The 24,130-nt window shown below is 44.7% G+C and overlaps 1 protein-coding gene across 2 annotated transcripts in view; it reads right to left on the bottom strand.

Moving 5' to 3' along the window:
• Positions 1-24,130, bottom strand: part of EGFLAM (EGF like, fibronectin type III and laminin G domains) — a 193,497-nt gene that overhangs the window by 27,013 nt on the left and 142,354 nt on the right. For both annotated transcript variants that reach the window (XM_065905639.1, XM_065905640.1), the window contains 4 exons: positions 13,666-13,791; positions 12,318-12,561; positions 8,154-8,265; positions 1,643-1,759 (listed from right to left, as the gene is read on the bottom strand). In XM_065905639.1, coding sequence (XP_065761711.1) covers positions 1,643-1,759; positions 8,154-8,265; positions 12,318-12,561; positions 13,666-13,791 — 599 coding nt within the window. The remainder of the gene's footprint in view (positions 1-1,642; positions 1,760-8,153; positions 8,266-12,317; positions 12,562-13,665; positions 13,792-24,130) is intronic.

Below are 24,130 nucleotides of genomic sequence, written 5' to 3'. Positions count from 1 at the left end.
CAGGGGATCCTAAAAGGTTAGCAATGGTATACTTCCGGCCACTAATCCATGTTTCTACAGGTTTGTCTAGTTTTGGAGAGTCGGGAGAGTTGGGAGAAAACTTTCCTCCAGGCATACCACTCAGAATCTACCAGAGAAGAGCCAGAATCCTTCCACACTTTCCCCCTTTCTGTAAAACCGAGTCATGAGAACTTGAATAATGCAAGTGCCACGACTGGGTTGGGGCTTCCCTGGTGGCTCAGCTGGTAAAGAATCTGCCTGCAAGGTGGGAGACCTGGGTTTGATCCCTGAGTTGAAAGATCCCCTGAAGAAGGGAATGGCTACCCACTGCACTATTCTTGCCTAGAGAATTCCATGGACAGAGGAGCCTGGCAGGCTACAGTCCAGGAGGTCACAGAGTCCGGACACAATTGAGCGACTACACTTTCACTTTCGCTTACGGACTGGGTCAGTGGGAGGGGAGGGGGCTTTTCCAGGAAGTAAGGAGGAAAGGCTTGTTTGTGCTGTGTGAAGAGAGCAAAGCCTGACACGTTCAGAAGGAAGATGAAGCCTCTCAGCAGCTCAGCTTACTTCCCAAGTTAGAATTTCAAACCCATGATTTCACACGGCCAGTCCCACTCACGGGGGGACAAGGGTCTGAACTGAGGGGTCACTGACGCCACACTTCAGCGGCAAAGGGAAGCAGAGCAGGGTGAGGAAATATTGACTGGGCCCCTTTTCTGGGCCCCACACTGGGATACAGAGGAGGACAGAGTCCCTGGGGCCCTTCTCAGAGCCCAGCTGTGCAAATCCTGAGAGCACCTCCTCTCACTGCCCCTCCACCATCTTAGCGCCTCCTGTACTTTGCCTCAGATCCCCCTCAGGGATGGGTGGCCCCCATTCCTTCACTGGTTGCCAAGAGAAACAGGACTTGGCTGACATCCAGGAACCGGATGTGTTTTTCTTCAAATTCTTTTTTCCCCATGTTTAGTGGTCCCGGACCTCTGGGTTGGTGGGTCAACTTAAAAGTCTGTTGTAGACAGAACATAATCTCATGACCAGAGAGATCACAGGCAGCCCCAAGAGAAGGAACATGAGACAGATATGAATGGGGTCAGCATCCTGTCTCTTATTAGCTGAGTGGATTTTCTCCCGAGCCTTCTATGGAAGGACTCTAATCTGTGCTCTTAAGAGTTTGGTTACATGACTGATGAACAGCCATTAAAACATGGTGGTGGGGATGGACGTAGAGGCAGCAAAAACTATTGGGTCTTGCCTTGGGCAAAAAGCCAAGTTGACCCCAAAGAGAAGCAAGAGTCACTATGAGACTCCATCCATTTCCTTCCCTTTATGAGAAGTGTCTGCAGTGATCTGGTGCCAGTTGCCCCCTCAACAATACTAGGATATTCTAGTAGATTTATTATAAAAATTCGTCTTCACTGAGTTGCATTCATGAGATGTCCACTGGGCACAGCTGGGACAGACACTATAAGAAAGCGGGGTTGGAAAGGTATGCTCTGAGAATTAAAAAATATAATTTTTAAAATGTTAAACTTCCTCCAGGTTTCTTTCTTGGATACAGCAGTTTGCACTGATCACAGTTCTCAATTCCATTGTCTGTAGTCAAAGTCACACCATGCACATGAGGAAGGGTAGCCTGTACCTTCTGGATGCTCCCACTGAATGGCTTGAGGATGCCAGAGTTCTTCTTCACATCATCATAATTCGGGACCCCACCGATGAAAATGTCCGAGTTGCACTTAATCTGGGTGAAGCCTCCCTGTCAACAGATTAAAAACAAAACATGGTATAACGAACTGTGCCTCTGGCTCCCTGTTAGGGAACAAATGGCTGAGACAGTCTCAAGACTCATCATGACAATTTTTATACACATTTGCCTGACCTTTGTCTTATTTTTCATTGCTGCTTACCACTTGTTTGAATATCTGTAAATTTATGGACATTTCTGAGATTCATCATCTAGAAAATGCAAGGGAATATGGTAGACCACTACATCATCGGTATCACTCTCTCCCTGCAGGAAGGTTACCTCTAACCTGTCAGTCTCAAGTGGGGCCATGTAACTTGCTTTGGTCATCAAAACATGAGCAGGTGAGAAATGAATCATTTATGGGCAGAGTCTTTCAGAGCCAGGAGTGGTTCACTAGGCCTTGTTCCTCTACCCCTATTTCCAGAGGTCCCCAGCTTCCAGGATCTAATGTCTGATGATCTGAGATGGAGCTGATGTAATAATAATAGAAATAAAGTGCACAATAAATGTAATGTGCTTGAATCATCTTGAAACCATCCCTACCCTCCCGTCCCTCTTCCATGGAAAAATTGTCTTCCATGAAAGTGGACCCTGGCGCCAAAAACATTGGGGACCACTGTTATTCCTTCAGCCTGGGTCTCGGATTAAGGCTGCAGCTGACTGTTGACAGACATGTAATGTGGATGAGAAACAACCTCTCATTATAAGCTGCTGCTATTTGGGGCACATGTGTGCCTGAGCCTCTCCTGGCAATCGAGATCCCATTGGTTTAGCACTTTGCCTAGAGTTAGATACATGATCCAAATTCTAGTACTGCCCTTATTGATATATTCACTAACTGTAAAGACAGAATTTCTTTAGGCCAAGAGAAAAGGGAAAGCATGGTGAGTGGGAGGCATTAACTTGGCCTCCCAATTAACAAGGCATTCCTTGTTATCAGATACAAAGGGCAGAGAAATTCCTTCCAGATTCTCAGAGATTCCCACTGTCAATCCCCAAAAGCTTCCCCTGCTTCTGGTCATTTCAACAGCCTAAACCCAATGGCTGGGCTAGATAACAAGCTGTGTGTGAGATTTAATGGCTAAACACCTTTAAACATCTTAAGCAAAATGTTAAAATGACCTAAGATAACATGTAAATTTGAGACCTCTGGGGATGAACACATTTGGGGTAACATAAGTTATTGTTTCCTTTGATTTATGGTCAAAAGAAATATAAAGTGTAGCAGGATTCAATTATTTAACAAATACTATTAGGTACCTACCATGTCCCAGGTACTAAGTGGTGCACAAACCACAGTAAATAAGAAAGCCCAGGTCCCTGCCATCCAGGGCCTTACACTGTGGGGGAACACAGACAAGTAAACGGGCAGGTAAGACAAGCCCTGTGAGGACCGTCCATGTGACTATGGGGGCACCTGGCAGGGATAGGGCATCTCATACTACAGAATTAGGGAGTGGGAGGTGAACTAGGAAGACTCAAAACTGAGTCTTAGAAACTGGCTGGAGTCAGAGTTCGGAGGGACCACATCACACATGGATAGAAACTTATACTTCACAAAAAGATCAATGAGTTTTCAGCAAGAGAGAGAGAGTAATCAGATCTGTGTTTTAGCAATATCACTGGCCAGAGGGAGGAGAATGGATTTGGGGTCCAGTCGGGGTGGAGAAGAGGAGACAGGGGAGCAGAGAGGAGGATGTGGCTGAGTCCAGCCAGGTAACAGCAGAGAGGTCTTGTAGTAGACAGACTGAATTGCCTTCTGTCAATAACCTTCAGGCAGTTTTGGGGGTTCTTATTTAACTATTGGGGACGTGGGGTATCATCAAAGGCAATTTCAGGGATCCTTGTGGACTAGGGAACCAGGCAGGAGCTGTCAGGACACACCCACAGAAACCCATCTCCATCCTGTCTTTAAAATAAAATACTAGGAGGAAAGGAGGGCTGCAAGGTCAAAGGGATTTCAGAGAAGCAGGCTGTTTTGAAAAAACTTGGGAGTTTCTTGGTTGTGTCAGGCAAACTGGGTGGGGTCTTATGGGGTGACAGAGGTCTCTTTTGGCTCCTCATCAAAGTCCTCCCCCCGCCCCCTGCCCCCCACGCCTGCCCCACCACCACCTGAAGTGGACAAAAGGCGGGGCTGCAGCGGACCACAGCGGGACCACAGGAGGAAAGCAAACAGATCCACCAAAGTGAGGCGCTCAGTGCCTGGATCTGCCACTTCCGTTAAGCTGAGAGTGGCTGGAAAACCTGAGTAAACCCCCTGTTGGGGTTTCTGAAGCCCTGGGAGCACTGCCCCTTTGAGTTTGCACAGCTTGACTCATCCTGGGCTGCGGTGTTTCTCAGTGCAGCCAGCTGAGCAACGTGATGTCGGGTGTGGTTTGGACACTTAGGGGCTGGTTTAGCCTCCAGCGTATCCTGTAACCCCTCTCCCACTCCTTCTTCAAGCTCTAAGACCACTATCCCCTTTGACCAAGCCTTTGAACAGGGTAAGACAGCTGCGGGGCAGAGACCCCTGGGGGGCGATCTGATTAAACTTTAAGTCACCGAGATCAAACATGGGTCTTCCCACGCTGATCTCAGGGAGGCCTCACAAGAACCACCCTCAGATGCACACAGAACAGCCACACCTTCCCTCCTACCTGTTTACACTGCTTTCCAGGTGGGCCGCTCCATCCATTCAAAAGCCAATACAGGGAACACTGGTTCTACCAGACTGTCTAATTCCCAGTCCTGGTATGATAGTAACAGAACCCGAGGTGTGTGGTTTCTACCCTTGTGCTCTCTCTTCACTACAGGATCTCAAAGGTAAATACTGCGTCTCAAACAGTTCCTTATTTATAATCAAAGGCCTTAAGCCTACTATTTACAAATACGCCCATCCTGTTTTTGTTACTGTTGTACACATGTTGGTAACTAAGGCCTAGAGTGATACAGTGCTTTTGTGAATTTATATTATTAAGTCAACACACAGTCAGATCTACACCTGTGAGCTTCTAATTCTGTCTCAGGCTAAAATCAGCTATTTTCTGGACTGCATGAAAGTGACTCCCATTCTCGCTTTAAAATCCATTTACTTTATACATCTTCCTTCCTTCCTCCCTACTTTCTTTCTTCCTTCTCTCCATCTTTCCTTCCTTCCTAAAATATATATGGGACATTTTCTAGGGTACTTGCCTCCTGAAGCAGAGCCCAGGTTGGGATTTTTATGATTCCCAAGGAAGGCCTTGATTTTCACAGAACCTCCCACCACTGCCGTCCCTGAAGCTGCCTTCCTGAAAAGTTGCCTTTTTACTCCCCTCCTCAACCAAGATCTTCCCCACCAAGAGTCCCTTTTCTTTCTTTTCCTATCAATTCATTTTCTTATCAGAACAGTCACATTCATCAATACCTTCTTTAAATCTGTGATGCATACAATGAAGACTGTTGTAATTAAAATCCTGGTAAATCTGAGCTCCCCTCTGTTTTTAGGGGTCTGTAAATTTCATGTGTGTACAGAATGCTAGTAGGTTGTAATTTAAAACAAATGTCTCTTAGCTGTCCTTAAAAATGCCATTTTCCTTCGGGCATGACCTTGGAAATAAAATCATGGATGAAAAGTTATAAACCTGAGTGGAAATTCTGAACTGTTGAGGTCATGCTAGTTTGCCAAATTCAAACTTAAATTGAAGAAAGTGGGGAAAACCACTAGACCATTCAGGTATGACCTAAGTCAAATCCCTTACGATTATACAATGGGAGTGACAAACAGATTCAAGGGATTAGATCTGATAGAGAGTGCCTGAAGAACTATGGACAGAGGTTTGTAACATTGTACGGGAAGCAATGATCAAGATCATTCCTAAGAAAAAGAAATGCAAAACGGCAAAAAGGTTGTCTGAGGAGGCCTTACAAATAGCTGAGAGAAAAAGAAAAGCAGAAGGCAAAAGAGAAAAGGAAAGATATACCCATCTGAATGCAGAGTTCCAAAGAACAGCAAGGAGAGGTAAGAAAGCCTTCCTCAGCGATCAATGCAAAAAAATAGAGGAAAACAATAGAATGGGAAAGACTAGAGATCTCTTCAAAAAAATTGGAGATTTTTTTGAAGGGAACATTTCAAGGGAACATTTCATGCAAAGATGGGCACAATAAAGGACATAAATGGTATGGACCTAACAGAAGCAGACGATATTAAGAAGAGGTGACAAGAATATACTGAAGAACTATACAAAAATGATCTTCATGACCCAGATAACCAGGATGGTGTGATCACTCCCCTAGAGCCAGACATCCTAGAATGTGAAGTCAAGTGGGTCTTAGGAAGCATCACCACAAACAAAGCTTGTGGAGGTGATGGAATTCAGTTAAGCCATCTCAGATCCTAAGAGATGATTCTGTGAAAGTGCTGCACTCAATATGCCAGCAAATTTGGAACACTCAGCAGTGGCCACAGGACTGGAAGAGGTCAGTTTTCATCCCAATACCAGAGAAAGGCAATGCCAAAGAATGCTCAAACTACTGCACAATTGCACTCATCTCACATGCTAGCAAAGTAATGCTCAAAATTCTCCGAGACAGGCTTCAACATGAACCGAGAACCTCCAGATGTTCACGCTGGATTTAGAAAAGGCTGAAGAACCAGAGATCGAATTGCCAACATCTACTGGATCATCGAAAAAGCAAGAGGGTTCTAGAAAAACATCTACTTCTGCTTCATTGACTACGCCAAAGTCTTTGTCTGTGTGAATCACAACAAACTGTGGGAAATTCTTAAAGAGATGGGAATACCAGACCACCTGACCTGCCTCCTAAGAAATCTATATGCAGGTCAAGAAGCAACAGTTAGAACTGGACATGGAACAACAAACTGGTTTAAACTGGGAAAGGAGTATGTCAAGGCTATATACTGTCACCTTGATTGTTTAACTTATATGCAGAGTACATCACACGAAAAGACGGGCTGGATGAAGCACAAGCTGGAATCAAGATTGCCAGGAGAAATATCAATAACTTCAGATATGCAGATGACACCACCCTTACAGCAGAAAGCAAAAAAGAACTAAAGAGCCTCTTGATGAAAGTGAAAGAGGAAACTTTAAAAGCTGGCTTAAAACTCAACATTCAGAAAACTAAGATCATGACATCCAGTCCCATCACTTCATGGCAAATAGATGAGGAAAAAATGAAAACAGTGACAGACTTAATTTTCTTTGGCTCCAAAATCACTGCAGATGGTGATTGCAGCCATGAAATTGAAAGACGCTTGCCCCTTGGAAGAAAAGCTATGACCAACCTAGATAGCATATTAAAAAGCAGAGACATTACTTTGCCAACAAAAGTCTGTTAGTCAAAGCTATGGTTTTTCCAGTAGACATGTATAGATGTGAGAGTTGGACTATCAAGAAAGCTGAGCACTGAAGAACTGATGCTTTTGAACTGTGGTGTTGGAGGAGACTCTTGAGAGTCCCTTGGACTGCAAGGAGATCAAATCAGTCAATCCTAAAGGAAATCAGTCCTGAATACTCATTAGAAGGACTAATGCTGAAGCTGAAACTCCAATACTTCGGCCATCTGATGCAAAGGGCTGACTCATTTGAAAAGACCTCGATGCTCGGAAAGATTGAAGGCAGGAGGAGAAGGGGATGACAGAGGATGAGACGGTTGGATGGCGTCACGGACTCGATGGACATGAGTTTGAGCAGGCTCCAGGAGTTGGTGATGGACAGGGAAGCCTGGCGTGCTGCAGTACACAGGTTGCAAAGAGTTGGACATGACTGAGTGACTGAACTGAACTGAGTACACTATTAGCAATACTAATAAGTAAAGCTACACAATACTGATCATATGCCGGGTTCTTTGGTATTTGACAAATACAGTTATTCTAATTCTCACAACTCTATAACGCAGTGCTATTATTATCACGATTACCCTATTTTTTTAGATGTAAAAACACCATCTTGGGAGATCAAGGGCTCAGACTGGTCTGAGCTCACATCACTGATGAGGAATGGAGCTAGGTTTTGAACCCTGGGTGTCTGGTTTCAGAGTCTGTGATCTTGTCAGATGTGTGGTCACACCCCCACCACCTCACTGGCTCTGCCTTGGAGCTGTGTTCTGATCTACCTTCTATAGCAATGTGAACAAAGGTATGGGTTGGCAGGGAGGCGTGGGGCGGGTGGGCAGTTCTCTAAGTGACTCTAGTTATTAGCTCACTCCCCTGTGAAGGCCCCTACTATTATCAATCCCACTCCCAGTTGAGGAACTGCAAGGCTAAGGAACTGCCCAGTGGGATTAACTTGTCCAGTTAATCCAGGTAAACTGGCACCAGAGTCCATGTGATTAACCACTGTGCTGGTGCTTTTGTCTCCAGGACAGGAAGGAAGCAGTAACCCCGTTCACACGAGTCATCAGGAGGGGATGCCCTTCTTACCTCTGCCATTCCCTCCACTGCCTTCTGCTTATCCACCTGTAAGATGCCATTCTTGGCTGTGCGGGACACGTGCAGCTCATGCCAGTGGCCCAGGGTGAGGGGCTCTTCGCTCCTGTTGAAGGAAGGAAACTGAACACGGGTTAGCATCACTGGCATCCACAGATAATGTCCACCAATCTGGCTCTGATGAAATGTGCCAACCTGCAGCACCTCGCCCTGTTCAGCAAAGAGAAGAACCTCTTTCCTCCTTGTTAAACACAGCAGGGCTAGCTCCATTTATTGGACTCCTTCATGGAGGAGTATCTCACTTATCATTTTTCTTATTCCTTATCACAAGTATGAAATGGGGGTGGGATCAGTTTGATTTTCAAGATGAGGGGGTTACATTGGGGGTAAAATATGATCAGAGTTGCATGAAATCTTTGAAGAAGAGAAAACTATATAGGCTATGATGTAAAGCAGATTCCTTGATGTAATGATGTCTGTAGCATCCTTTGAAATGCATAAAAAATAAGATGGATGATTGGGGGGATATTAGAATGAACAGACACATGATAAAGTAAATACAGCAGAATGCTAACTGTAGACAATAGGTGGTGGGTGTAAGGTTTACTGCAGAGTTCTTTCAACTTTGCTATATGTTTAAAGTGTTTCATAACAAAATATTTGGGAGGCAGATTCCATGTTGTCTGATATTGTGAAAAAAATTAAAAGTATTTTAAAAATGCAATTATTAGTTCAAGATGGAAGCACTTGAAGTTTAAATGATACTGTTAAGATTTTTACATGTTACATTTTACAGTGAGGTGTGTAAAAAGAGTACAGTTATTGCATTTGTGTTTCTAAAGATGTATATATAGTTCCTGGCCTTCCCTGAACCTCCCAATTATTCTACGGTCCTGGATCTTTAGAAACCCACCAGGAATACCAATGGGCATAATTACTGAAAGGTCTCCACCCCCTCACTTGATTTTTCGCTCTGGCAAATGCTTTTGCCATTTGTCCTTAGCAATTAGAATTTAATCACCTTGGCTCAATCAATATGCAATAAAGATCTCGTTCAGCAGCCCATCTCCATAATAACTAACAGCATCTGAGCCTGTTCTTGTCCTGTAGAGGTCATTCCCTGTCGATACACTGCCTCCCTCAGCACAGGGATATTGATCGCTGCCATCATGAGCTCATTTCAATTGTCTTGATTTTTGAATCAAGTTCATCATAAATTAGACCACCTCATCCTCTGCCTAAAGTTAAAATGATGTGGCCAACTCCACGGCTTCCTGTAGTTCAGGCTTTCACTAAATTGTCTTAATGAAGCAGGAAGTCTTGGAAGTGGTTTTCAAAATAAACATTTTCCAAAGAGCCATCTGAAACATTAACCGTGATGGGTGTTGTCAGTTACATTGCAGAGGGGTGGCCCAGGGGAGCAGATGATGGTTACTCTGAGTTCTTGCCTCCTTTTCATCACACCTAATGCTAAAGATTTTTTTTCCAGGCACCTTTCCTGACAAGCAAGGAAGGAATAACTTATGTTTAAAAAAAAAATTAAAAACACCTCATCAAAAATAGGCACCAAATTATGAAAGGGAGAAATGCTGTATTTCTAAGGTTCCACGTGTCTGCGACTCTGAAGCTACAGCTGCTGCTGCAGATGTGCAGAGGGCAGGGGGCAATTTGTTCAGGAGGAGGGCTGATGGGCCACAACCTTCTTCAGCCCCTTCCAGTCATTCCTTATCCAGGAAGAAGCCATTTGAAAGTACAAGGTGATATTCAAGGTGTCTTCTTCCTTTCTTGACTTGACAAATTGTTCTAAGTGAGTTATTTAGGCTGTTTTGCATAATCATATGTAAATTGAATCAATTAAATACCCACCAAAGTTGTCTTGAGACACAGGATGTTCTTGCATAACCAGAGACACAAAAATATTTGTCCATTCCCCAAGGTGGGAGGTGTCACTGATGTGTAGGAGTTCAACCTTAAGGACAAGAATGAACTGTACTTTTAAAGAACTGTTGAAACCTAAGGCAGTAAGCACTTTCCATTAGCCAGGAAAAACGATCAGCAATTAAGGGCAATGCATGGCTTCCCTTGTGGCTCAGCTGGTAAAGAATCCGCCTGCAATGTGGGAGACCTGGGTTCAATCCCTGGATTGGGAAGATCCCCTGGAGAAGAAAAGGGCTACCCACTCCAGTATTCTGGCCTAGAGAATTCCATGGACTGTATAGTCCATGGGGTCGCAAAGAGTCAGGCACAACTGAGCAACTTTCACTTTCACTTCATGATTGTGGCATTTCACAAAGAGCTCTTTCTAGAGATGATAGTCTAGCAACATGAATTGTGATTGAATACAGCCCACAATTTCCTTTGAAACAACAACAAAGACTAACCAATTTCCGGCTGCAGGGCACTGTTGAACACAACACCCTTGTGAGTTTCAAAGGAGGAGATTTCTTGAAATGTAGGAACAAGAAGTATGTGTGCATTAGATCAGCAGGCCTCTGGCTAGAAGGTAAAAACTCCCATGGGAGGAACACAGTTAGAAGAGGGAAACATAAACAAATAAGAAAAACACCTGCACCTCCAACTGCAGGCTCTGAGGGATTCACAGAGATGCTGTCACATTCTATGGGAACAATCGATCTGCTGAGTTGATGAACAGTACAAACTAGGTAACAGAGAGAAAGTTTTAATAACCCAGAACCAAGTCCACAGACACTAGCAAGCCCTTTAGAAGCACTTAAGTTACTCCATGCCACTGAAATCAGTCATCACACAGCCTTTTTGACCATACTGGTCAGGGAAGGGTCCTTGCAATCACTGGTGATTCTCTGTCAGCTTCTTTATATGAAGAATGGTAAGAGCCATGCTAAATAACTAGTTGCCATCAAAGAAATAATGCAAGAGGAAAGTTACAATTTAAAGTGAGACCACCCCAATCGATTGAAAACCGATCAATGATATTTAAGGTGACATCATGTCACACCATGATTATGTGACAGTTATGCACTTATTCGAATGTGAGAATGTATAATGTAATGCCAGTGTGTTCACTCAAGGCTGGTGAGGAAGTTGGTGTCCCTTTGAAATCCTCTTAATCTAATGGAAATGATTTGGTAAGCTTCTGTCAATAGAACATTTGTGGGAAATAGGGCAGATGAATAATGATTTAATGTTTCAAAGTGAATGTGGCTGTGATGCACTCCATTTCCAATGGCCAAAGAGAAAAAAAAAAAAAAATGTGAGGCCACCAAGGACATTTCTGTTCACTACATTTCTACTGCATGCATGCTATGTCACTTCAGTCTTGTTTGCTCTCTGCAACCCCATGGACTGTAGCCTGCCAAGCTCCTCCGTCCATGGGATTTCCCAGGCAAGAATACTAGAGTGGGTTGTCATTTCCTTCTCCAGGGGACCTTCCTGATCCAGGGATTGAACCTGTGTCTCTTAAGTCTTGTGCATTGGCAGGCAGGTTCTTTAGCACTAGCTCCACCTGGTAAATGCCTATTTTTTCAACTAGTTGTTATGTATTTGCCAAGTGCTCACCAAGTGATGCTCTGAGCAAGGTACTGATTGACAATTTATGAAGTTTCTGCTGATTGTGTTGCATGATCTCAGGTGGAGAGGACGACGGTTTACCCCCATCTGAGGCCAGCCCATTTTCCATAGTTCGAAGCAGAGATTCGCTACCTGCTAGGTAGTTATTTGCCCACTCCAGTACTCTTGCCTGGAAAATCCCATGGACGGAGGAGCCTGGTAAGGCTGTAGTCCATGGGGTCGCTAAGAGTCGGACATGACTGAGTGACTTCACTTTCACTTTTCACTTTCATGCATTGGAGAAGGAAATGGCAACCCACTCCAGTGTTCTTGCCTGGAGAATCCCAGGGACAGAGGGGCCTGGTGGGCTGCTGTCTATGGGGTTGCACAGAGTTGGACACGACTGAAGCGACTTAGCGGCAGCAGCAGCAGATAGTTATTTGAGAAAAGGAAACCTTTCCCCCAGGAAAGCATGATCTCTAGGAAGCACATCATCTGTATTAATCAGGACAGGTTTCAGAAAAGACAACTGTATACAGAAGACAGGAAGACAGTCAACTGGTTGAAGACAAATCTTTCTTCAAAGTGGCTATTGAAGGGAGGAGAGCCCCTGACAGCCTCAGCCCTTACCTGAGAACACCAGTCCCAGAGCCACAGTCAAAGCGGAACTCCACGTGGCCCTCTGCCATGTTGATGGACAGGAAGTCTTTGCTGCCCGTGTCGTAACTGTACAGGAGCACGCCGTCTTCCGAATCCGGCCGAAATGTGATCTCAAATTCCATGAAGGAAAGGTAATGCCGGGGCTCCAGCGGCCAGGGGGTTGCAGCGTAGGACCTCAGAGACTCTCTGAACTGAGGAACGGTCAAGGTGAAAGCTGAAAAAGCAAGTGCATGGTTTAGAAACTCCTTCGTGCTGGAACTAGCCATCTTCTTTGCCTCCTGGGTATAGAACTCAACGATATTTCTCAGCTGCTCTGAAGAGAAGTGAGTGGTGTAGCTGAGCTCTGGCCAGTGGAATGTGGGGGTGAATAGTACACAGCATTCCAGGTCTGGCCCCTAGAGCTTCCTTCCATCCTCCACTCGCTCTCTCTTCCTCACCTACTGGCTGGATGTGGGAATCAATGGAGGGTTCTAAGATCCTAGCGGGGCCGCTAGAAGGCATCCCTGAATGACGGTGTAGAACAGAGCCACCCCTCTCCCACTGACCTGCAGCGATGTGAGCAAGGACCAAACTTCAGTATGTGAGGCTACAGACATACGAAGATGGAATAGAACAGCTCTTCCTTACTCTGACTCACAACACCCTCTTCGAGGTGACAAGAGATTTGAAATTATACAGTGTTAAAAAAAAAAACTTTTCTCTAGGATGATGGTGTCTTAGGGCCAAATCTGAATCACTGGTAGAAAAAATAAAGCTTTTTCATCCCTGCTTGACTTTTTGCAAAATCTTTTTAAAAATTCCCTTTATTGTGTGTATTTGTCTGTGCATGTGTGTTTGCATGTACGTATACATATATATGTATATATATTAATAATACAGTGTTGAGAGGTAGATTAATTCAGCAGAACAGTACAAAGAAAAAGAAACATCACAGAGTTAATGTTTCTGTGTATGGCTTTCCAGCACTTTCTCCAAACTGTCATATATTCTAAGGAACCTGAGCTGTGAAATACTTCAAATTCTGACACAAACCACACACATATAGGCTTTTCAGAGTTATTTGAGGGCCAAGAGGAGCTCACCAAAGCATCGGCCCAGGAACATCATAAAATGAACTTGTCTTTCGGCCAGTTTGCCACTTTGACATCTGAAGACACTTCCACCTGGTTTGAAAAAAGATTCTCCCATCCCTCCCAACAAAGCAACGTCAATCCCATAAAAATATGTGGAACCTTGCTAAATATGCATTGATGAAAAATTACACCAACAGGAATTAACAACGCAGACAGAAATCGCCATCAATTTGCATCTTTCTCACCATCTTCACAGTGGCGACCTCGAAAGCCCAGGGGACAGAGGCAGATGTAGGAATCGGCTTTGCTCGCCGTGCAGGTGCCACCATTGATGCATGAGGCTTCATCACAGATTCCACTGCTGCACTCCCCTAAATACAGAGCGGGAATTACAAAGCTGATTCATCAAGTGAACCTGTCCGAGACTGGCCAGGCCCACCGCTTGCAATTCTGAGCAAATACAGCTCATGCCCTTCTCCTGTTGATCAGCTCCTCTGCACAACTGCACACCAGCTTTCAGGAGATGTGGACCCTTCCCTTCATTTTAATCTGATTTTGGTTTATTCTTTATGAGAAGCCACACAGATGCCTTAAAACAGGGTGGACACAGTAAATCAAACAATAAACTACAGGGCAATTTTATGAACCCTGACAGGGATGACAGAGCTGTTTCTGCTGTAATTCACCTCACTGTTGTTCCCACAAGAGTGTGTTTCCATGCCTCCAATGTCAGCAGAGGTTTATGTTAAAAAGCCTTCTCATTTATGTGGCCTCAATTACCTTAAGTGCTGCCCGCCTTGTTGGCTGAATGCAGAGGTGGGCAAGATAAGCACAGAGGGAGGTAAGGAGCCTTGTCGAAGCTTATTAACTGCCTGGGTTGTCAACTCCTCTGACAGGAGCAGAGAGGGAGTGGGGGTTAGCAGGGGGTTCCAGAATCCTTATTTCTCAGCCCCAAGTTACAGTCTCATGAGGGACAGGAAGGTGACCAGAAGTAAAAAGTGCTGAAAGGTTCAACATCAGATGGCTTAGTTCTCTCTACAGATACACATTGGAGACACCCATAAAAGGTACTCTTGGTCATTTTCAAGTGTAGTCAGCCAGATGAAATGAAAACAAGCTAACTTTTCCTGGGTTGCTTTTCTTCTGCTTCTCTGCTCTTCCTTTTCTCCTTGTGTATAAGAAATAAATTAGGCAGATGGCCCAGAACAACACAGGTGAGTCCGAAGCACGTTTTCTCAGGATGGAAGAAAGGAGGGTGCATCTGTAGTTGAGCCGTGAGCAGTCCAGCTCTGCATCCCACAGTCTCTGATGCGATGGAGCCTGGAGCTCTCCCCCTTCCCCCCACCGCTCCCGACCTCCTGAGATGAAGATGTCCTGATTGTGTCTTCTCAGCAAGATAAGTCTCTTATCGTTTTCTCATCAGTCGTCTGTGTTGATTGAACTGATCCAATCTTTTCTTCTCCCAAAGCCTCCTCAGGAGGAGGGGGAAGGGCTTGGCCCACTGTGTACCCAGGAGAGGAGGCCGACTTCAGGACTGATAACACAGTTTCATTTCAGCCCTTCCAGATGGCGCGCCTCTCCAGCCGGGTGGGAATTCCCGCTGGGAGTGGGGGGCACTGCGAGTTCAGGCAAAGAAGTGACCGCTGGTCTTTTTCTTCAGCCATAGCCCTGAGAACTTCGCCAGCATCCACAGACAGGCTGACTTGGCTTTAGGGAGCCAAACTCTCACAGGGCCTCCGGTTCCACCCGTCTCCTTGGGCTGGGAGTCTTTCTCAGAGAGTGCCGGTGTCACAGGAGGAAGTGGGGTCCTTGGTTTATCTTAGATATACACGGGAACAACTATTTCACACATTTGCTTTGTAACTATTTTTTTATGGGTGGGAGGTGAGAGGGAGGGGGCTCGAAAGCCTGCCAGAGATGTTTACTTGATGAAAGCAGTGTTTCAGCAAGACTGTGCTGGCAATGGTATGCATGATGGATTGTGAGTGATGAGGGTGGGGAAGAGGAGAAATGCCCACGGGGAGGTAAACCACAGCTGGAGAGGCTGATGGCCGAGGAAACGGAGAGAAAGGGAACAATCAAGGAGCCACAGGGCAAGGAGGAGTAGCCAGTTCATTCTGAGAGGCTGAAGGTGGAGGAAGACTCCAGCATAAACCCCAAGGCTTCTAGCTTGGAAGATGGAAAGGAAAGAGGCAAGAGGAAAAAAATAAGGGAGCTGGGAACAGGACCGGGCTTCTGAGGAGTGAAGGAGAAGCTGTCTTTTGTTCAGTTTAAACTTGAAGTGATGGTAGAAGTGTCTGCTGCTGGGCACCAGGGCAGGAAGACATCCTGCACACGGGTGAGGGCTGGTGGGACAGCAACAACTTGAGGGTACACCTGACACCAAGAACAGATGAGCTCCTTGACAGAGGACAGGATGGAAGGGCCCCTGGGACTCCCAGCACCAAGGAAGGGAGAGGAGCCAGCAGAGAAGACAAAGTGAGATGAGACAAAGGACCCAGAGGATCCAGACAAGGTGGGTTCCCAGAAGCTCAGGGAGGTATTATTGCCAGTATTTCAAAATCTCACTGATGCTCATCACTCCTTTGAAAGCATGGTAGTTATTACACCCACCGTTGAAGAATCATGTCTTTAATGCTTTATAAAGAATCACATAGGGACTTGCCTGGTGGTTCAGTGGTTAAGAACCCATCTGCCAATCCAGGGGACAAGGGTTTGATCCCTGGTCTGGGAACATCCCACATGCCAGGGAGCAACGAAGTCCATGACCCACAACTATTGAGCCCGTGGATCCTGGAGCCTGTGCTCCACAACAAGAGAAGTCACCGCAATGAGAAGGCCGTGTACTACAACTAGACAGTTGCCCCCATTCACCACAACTAGAGAAAGCTCGCACAAAGCAACAAAGACCCAGCGCAGCCAAAAATAAATAGGTTTTTAAAATCTCTTTAAAAGTGCTCATTAAGAAAAGAAACATACGGCACTATAATAGCAAAACTTATTATATAGTTTTATTTCAATATATAATTGTTTCTTATCAGGCATACTGTTTTCTGCATTTGAAGACATCCTTCTGAGAAGAGTTCCATGGACTTTACCAGACTGCCAAAGGGGTCATGCCACACAAAAGGTTAAGAAACCTTGGGTTATTGAGAAGTAACAATCCCGGCAGCAAGGTCCCAGGAATATAGGGAAGGAGGGGTGCAGAGCGGAGATGAACAGGTTAGTGTTAGAACTCCCAACTCTGAAAGCATGAGGAAGAAGTTGCAAGACCACGTGTATAGGCACCAACTCATAAAATAACTGACACTGACACCTACTATCCACCGGCTGTTGTGTGGGTTTATGCAAGACAATGAAGTGAGGGGCAGGAGAGAGATGAGGTGTTCGTCGAGAAAAGAGAGGGTGGGATGGAGTACACTAAGCAGACGTGGACAGTGAGCAGCCTCCCTGCCCCTCGTCTCCCACCCAGCCCAACAATGAGGCTTGTCTATTTCCTCTCCTAAAGATCTGACAAGTCTGCCATTCCTCTTACCCTCGATCAAAACCCATCATCTCCAATCTGAACTACTGTACAGCCTCCCAGCTGGTCTACATGCACCCCCAGGAAGGAAGACCCCTTCCAATAAGCTGTCTGTAGTCAGAGGGATCTTTCCAAAACACAAACTAGATCATGAGACCCACACCCCCACAAACACATTCCCACTGGGACAGACCATTTCCTCAGCCTGGAACGCACTTCCCTCTCATCTCTGCTTTCTACCTCCTACTTTTGCTTGAGATATCAACTTCACATTACACCCTCAGAAATGCTTTTCTTGACCCCCACCCCATAAATCCCCCTATAATACATTACCATTGCGCTTTCCCTTTCTAACACTGACTCCAAATTGTAATTTTACATTTCTCGAGTGATGATTATTTGATTAATTTGGTCCCTCCTCACGGCAGGTACAGGCTTCCCAGGTGGTGCTAGTGGTAAAGAATCTGCCTGCCAGTGCAGGAAACATAAGAGAAATGGGTTTGATCCCTGGGTCGGGAACATCTGGAGGAGGAAATGGCAACCCACTCCAGTTTTCCTGCCTGGAGAATCCCATGGACAGAGGAGCCTGGCAGGCTACAATCCATGGGGTTACAGACTTGGTCACAACTGAAGCAACTTAGCATGCACACACACACACACACACACACACACACACACGCATGGCAACTACAGGAGGACTGAGCTGGGATCCTGTCTTGTTCACTCCTTTATCCTAAGCACCTACAGCTGTGACCAGCACTAAGCAGGCGCTTAAGTATTTACTGAGTGGAAAAAAGAGTAAGAGGGTGATAAACCTTAGTGTGACCCATGGCCCCTGCAGACTTCACGAATCTCAAATAATTTGGGGAGGTGCCTAAATGACACAGCAGGGTGTGGGGATTCAAGATGGGATTGGAAAAAGTGAGTGGTGGTGGTTTAGGTTGGAGATTTTGGGTGGAAATAATAAAAGAAAACACTGGGCCAAAGTTTGCAAAATTTTGCTGAGATTGCTGACTATTCTAAAATGTGAGTTCAGAGAGAGTCCACTAACTGGAAAAAATTTAATGAAGGCAATGAGGCAGGACGGGTTGAGTAATGAAAGGCCCCTTGGAAATGGCTTTAGTGGGGGGGCGGGGGAGGTGGGAGAGAGAAAACATTGAGGTTGAAGACAGCAAGGCCAAGTCAGACATCAGAGGGAGAAGCCATCACTTGCAATGGTCCACACCCTCTTCCGGAAGTCTGCATCTCCACCGGAAGTTACCGCTGTTTACAAGAGCCCAGTCTCCACTGTGCTGAGACCACATTAACTTATAGGAACTTGGACTTCAACAGAACACACTCAAACGGAAGCAAATAGGGTGAGAAAGAATAGCTAGCCCTGTTCTATCACAGAGAAAAAAAATGGGAAGCAACGAAAAAAGGTCATGTGACCAATGCCTGCCATTAAGATTCATATAATAATAAGCCCATAAATCACTGCAGATGGTGACTGCAGCCATGAAATTAAAAGACGCTTACTCCTTGGAAGGAAAGTTATGACAAACCTAGATAGCATATTAAAAAGCAGAGACATTACTTTGCCAACAAAGGTCCATCTAGTCAAGGCTATGGTTTTTCCAGTGGTCATGTATGGATGTGAGAGTTGGACTGTGAAGAAAGCTGAGCACTGAAATATTGATGCTTTTGAACTGTGGTGTTGGAGAAGACTCTTGAGAATCCCTTGGACTGCAAGGAGATCCAACCAGTCCATCCTAAAGGAGATCAGTCCTGGGTGTTCATTGGAAGGACTAATGCTGAAGGCGAAACTCCAATACTTTGGCCACCTCATGCAAAGAGTGGACTCATTGGAAAAGACCCTGATGCTGGGAGGGATTGGGGGCAGGAGGAGAGGGGGACAACAGAGGATGAGATGGCTGGATAGCATCACCGACTCGATGGATATGAGTTTGAGTAATCTCTAGGAGTTGGTGATGGACAGGGAGACCTGTCGTGCTGTGATTCATGGGGTCGCAAAGAGTCAGACAAGACTAAGCGACTGAATTGAAATAATGCCCAGGGAGCCCTGGTGGCTCAGATGGTAAAGCGTCTGGCCGCAATGTGGGAGACATGGGTTTGATCCCCGGGTTGGGAAGACCCCTGGAGAAGGAAATGGCAACCCACTCCAGTACTCTTGCCTAGAAAATTCCATGGATGGAGGGGCCTGGTGGGCTACAGTTCATGGGGTCGCAAAGAGTCAGATATGACTGAGCAACTTTTCACTTCACTTCACTTTTCACACGCCCAGGGAGCCCAGAGCCCGCAAGGTGGACCCTCCTGCCTTATTCACTCAATGGAGAGGTTGGTATTGTAGAATTTAAAACACTGTCAGGAATTAGCCCTTGCTCAAATTTGCAACTTCTTAACTTCTTGTCAGAGGTTTCTGCAGCCCTGAGATTGCCAGACCTGTCCTTCAGGGCTATTTCCCTGATAGTTCAATGAAGAAAGAAGTAACAACTTATACCCTGTGATTATTGTTATTAATAAACTGAATCCACATTATTATTAATAATAATAATATTAACAACAGGAAACATTTACAACATATTTGCGATGTGCGAGGCTTTATTCTAAGTACTGTATATGCACCATGACTCATCTAGACAAGACACTCTTATAAAGGCAGTTACTGTTTATGGATAGGGTAAAAGTATTAGTTTCTCAGTTGCAGAAAGTAACATAGGGAATAACAAGAGGAGAGTAATCTTTTTCTTTCAAGTAAACTCTGTTGTTTGTAGTATCAGTGGTATCAACTTTGCGACCCCATGGACTGTAGCCCACCAGGCTCCGCTGTCCATAGATTCTCTAGGCAAGAATACTGGAGTGGGTAGCCATTCCCTTCCCCAGAGTATCTTTCCAACCTAGGAATCAAACCCAGGTGTCCTATGTTGCAGGCAGACTCTTTACCATCTGAGCCACCAGGGAATCCCAAAGATGAGTCCCGAACCAGTTAACTATCTGGATTTGATCTACCAAATCCAGGCAACCTACCTTCAGAGTTCAGACCCTTCTACACCACAGGAGACTTCTGATGGGCCTGCTGGTTCCTAAATTACCACAGTGGGTGCCTTCATAATAATTCTAGTTATTACTGTTGACTGTTTGCTTGACTAAGTGATCAATTGAGGGGAAAAGTAACATAGGGAATAACAAGAAGGAAGTAATCTTTTACTTTCAAGTAAACTTGATTGTTTGTATTTTTAACAATAGTATCATCTTTCAGTTCAGTTTAGTTCAGTCACTCAATCGTGTCCAACTCTTTGCGACCCCCTGAATCACAGCACGCCAGGCCTCCCTGTCCATCACCAACTCCTGGAGTCTACCCAAACCCATGCCCATAAAGTTGGTGATGCCATCCAGCCATCTCATCCTCAGTTGTCCCCTTCTTCTCCTGCCCCCAATCCCTCCCAGCATCAGGGTCTTTTCCAATGAGTCAGCTCTTTGAATCAGGTGGCCAAAGTATTGGAGTTTCAGCTTCAACATTAGTCCTTCCAATGAACACCCAGGACTGATCTCCTTTAGGATGCACTGGTAGGATCTCCTTGCAGTCCAAGGGACTCTCAAGAGTCTTCTCCAACACCATAGCTCAAAAACATCAATTTTTTCAGCGCTCAGCCTTCTTCACAGTCCAACTCTCACATCCATACATGACCACTGGAAAAACCATAGCCTTGACCAGATGGACCTTTGTTGGCAAAGTAATGTCTCTGCTTTTTAATATGCTATCTAGGTTTGTCATAACTTTCCTTCCAAGGAGTAAGTGTCTTTTAATTTCAGTATCACCTTTAGGAGTAAGAAAAGTAGAAGGAAGCAATTTGAAGTCAGTTCAGGAGGCTTTGATGTGGCAGATTTGGTTAAGAGGGCAGACACTGAGCCAGAATTACTGAGGTCACCATCAGCTTTACCATCTACTAGCTTTGTGACCTTAGGCAAGTTACTTAACTGTTCTGACACACCAGCTCTCATCTGTAAACATTGAGGCTAATCATAGCACCTACTGTAGGAAGTTTGAGGTTGTTACAGTCACTCAGTCATGTCCAACTCTTTGCAATCCCATGAAACTACAGCACACCAGGCTTCCCTGTCCTTCACCATCTCCCAGAGTTGCTCAAACTCATGTCCATTGAGTTGGTGATGCCATCCAACCATTTCATCCTATGTCGTCCCTTTCTCTTCCTGCCTTCAGTTTTTCTCAGCATCAGGGTCTTCTCTAATGAGTGAGCTTTTCCCATCAGGTGGGCAAAGTATTGGAGCTTCAGCTTCAGCATCAGTCCTTCCAATGAATATTCAGGACTGATTTCCTTTAGGATTGACTGGTTTGATCTCCTTGCAATCCAAGGGACTCTCAAGAGTCTTCTCCAACACCACAGTTCCAAAGCATCAATTCTTTGGCACTCAGCCTTCTTTATGGTCCAACTCTCATATCTGTAGATGACTACTGGAAAAACCATAGCTTTGATTATACGGACTTTTGTTGGCAAATTAATATCTCTCCTTTTTAATATGCTGTCAAGGTTTGTCACAGCTTTTATTTTGAGGAGAATAAAGTTATTCCAAATGGTGGATATAAGTAGCAGGTGCTCAGCTAATCAGCTATAAAACAAGGAAACAAAATAAACCAACTATACCTGGAGTTATGAGTACCAAACAGCTCTGATCCAGAAATGGAGAGAGGGTGGAATAGGATCATATGTGGAGAAGCGTGTGTACGTGCATGCTTAGTGGTTCAGTCGTGTCCAACTCTTTGTGACCGCAGGGACTGCAGCCTGCCAGGCTCCTCTATCTGTGGAATTCTCCAGGCAAGAATACTAGAGTGGGTTGCCAAGCCCTCCTCCAGGGGATCTTCCCAACCCAGGGATCGCACCCAGGCCTCCCGCACTGCAGGCAGACTCTTTACCCGCTGAGTCACCAGGGAAGCCCATGTGGTAAAGCAAATGCAGCCAAATGTGACAGTAGAGCCTAGGTTGCAGGTATGTGGTATTCATCATGCATTCTTTCAGAAGAACATCTTGAAGATGGAGAACAGAGAGACCCAAGAAAAGGACTTGCCATATCTTGCCACGACAATGTCATATGAGGATATGATGCTCAGAGTTGTGGCACCATCTTGGGATTATGAGTAAAAACAAGAGAACCACAGAACCAACCCAGAGATCTGACATTACTGAGTCACCATGAGGAACTGAACCACGTCCTCCCCAAATTCATAGGTTGAAGCCCTAACTCCCAGTGGGACTATATTTGGAGATACTCCCTTTTGGAAGGTAATTAAGGTTTAACTGAAGTCATGTGAGTGAGCCCTACTCCAATCTGACTGGTGTCCTTATCAGAAGAGGGAGAGACACGGGGAGTCCAGCAGAGACGAAAGGCCACACGAGGACACCATGAGAAGATGGCCATCAACGAGCCAAGGAGAGAGGCCTCAGGAGAAACCAAACGTGCCAATGTACTGATCCTGAATTTCCAGCCTCCCGAACTGTGCGAAAATGAATTTCTGCTGTCTAAATCGCCTAGTCTGTGGTATTTTGTTACGGTGGCCCTAACCGACTAAAACAGTCACTGAATTAACCAACCTTAAAATTATCTATCAGCTGCCTTCAGTTATGGAATAAATGTCCTTATTGCTTTAAAAGCAATCTTAGGTTTTTCAACAAATGGTTCTGGAACAACTGGGCAATCACACACACAAAAAAATGAATCTAGACACAGACCTTACAAACTTCACAAAAATTAACTCAAAATGGATCACAGACCTAAATGTAAACATTAAGCTATAAAACTCATAGAAGATAGCATAGGTGAAAACCTAGATGTCCTTGGGTAAGGTGATCGCTTTTTAGATATAACACCAAAGGCACAATCTGTGAAAGAAATAATTGATAAGATAAACTTCATTAAACCTAAAAACTTCTTCTCTATGAAAGAAAATGTCAGGGACTGAGAAGACAAACCAGACTGGAAGAAAATATTTACAAAAAACACATCTGATGAAGAACTGTATCCAAAACATATAAAGAACTCTTAAAACTCAGTAATAAGAAAATAAACAACCCAATTAAAAATGGACCAAACATTGAAATGTATACAAATAATAATACTGGAGAGAGTGTGGAAAAAAGGAAACCCTCCTTCACTACTGATAGGAATGCAAATTGGTGCAGTTACTGTGGAAAACAGTATAGAGGTTCTTAAAAAAACTGAAAATGGAGCTACCATATGATTGAGTAATCCCACTCTTGGGCATATATCTGGACAAAACTATAATCCAAAAGATATATGCATTCCTCTGTTCATAGCAGCACCATTTACGAAAGCTAAAACATAGAAACAACCAAAATGTCCAAAGGCAGACAAATAGACAAAGAAGATGTGGTATGTATATATACAATGGAATACTACTCAGTCATAAAAAGGATGAAGTTCTGTCATCTGAAGCAACATGGATGGACCTAGAGATTATCATAAGTGAAGTAAGTCAGACAGAGAAAGACAAATACCACATGATATCACTTACATGTGGATTCTAAGATACAAAACAATGAACTTATCTAGAAAACAGAAGCAGATTCACAGACATAGAGAACAGACTTGTGGTTGTCAAGGAGGAGAGGGGTGGGAGAGGGATGGATTGGGAGTTTGGGATTAACAAATGCAAATTATTGTATATATGTATAGTGAAATCACTTTGCCGCACACCAGAAACACTCTGATGGGGGATGTTGATATTGGAGGAAGGGGATATACATGTGTGGGGACAGAGGGCATATAGGAAATATCTGCACCTTCCTGTCAATTTTGCTGTGAACCTTAAACTACTCAATCACGTCTTAATTTAGAAAAAAGAAAATAGAAAAAAACCCCACAAACCTAGTTCTGCCCTCCTTTGGGTAAATTATTCAACTTTTACAAGCCCCAGTGCCTTCTTGTATAAAATGAATGTAGTAATAATTTCTACTTCCTAGAGTCAGTGTGAGGGGTAAATGAGAGGGCTATAATAATGCGTTTGGTACAGTGGTCAAAATTAGAATGTGACCACTTCTTTTAGAAGCAGAGAGTATACAAAAGATCTTTCCACATTACTGCACTGGCTTTTCCACTGGACTGGATGAAGAAGGGTAGAAGGGCTGAACTGTCATTGCCTCATCAGATGG

The sequence above is a fragment of the Muntiacus reevesi genome, chromosome 14 (genome assembly GCF_963930625.1).
Source record: "Muntiacus reevesi chromosome 14, mMunRee1.1, whole genome shotgun sequence".
Taxonomy (NCBI): Eukaryota; Metazoa; Chordata; class Mammalia; order Artiodactyla; family Cervidae; genus Muntiacus; species Muntiacus reevesi.
The sequence above is the reverse complement of the archived record's forward strand: the minus strand, read 5'-3'. Positions and strand labels throughout refer to the sequence as shown.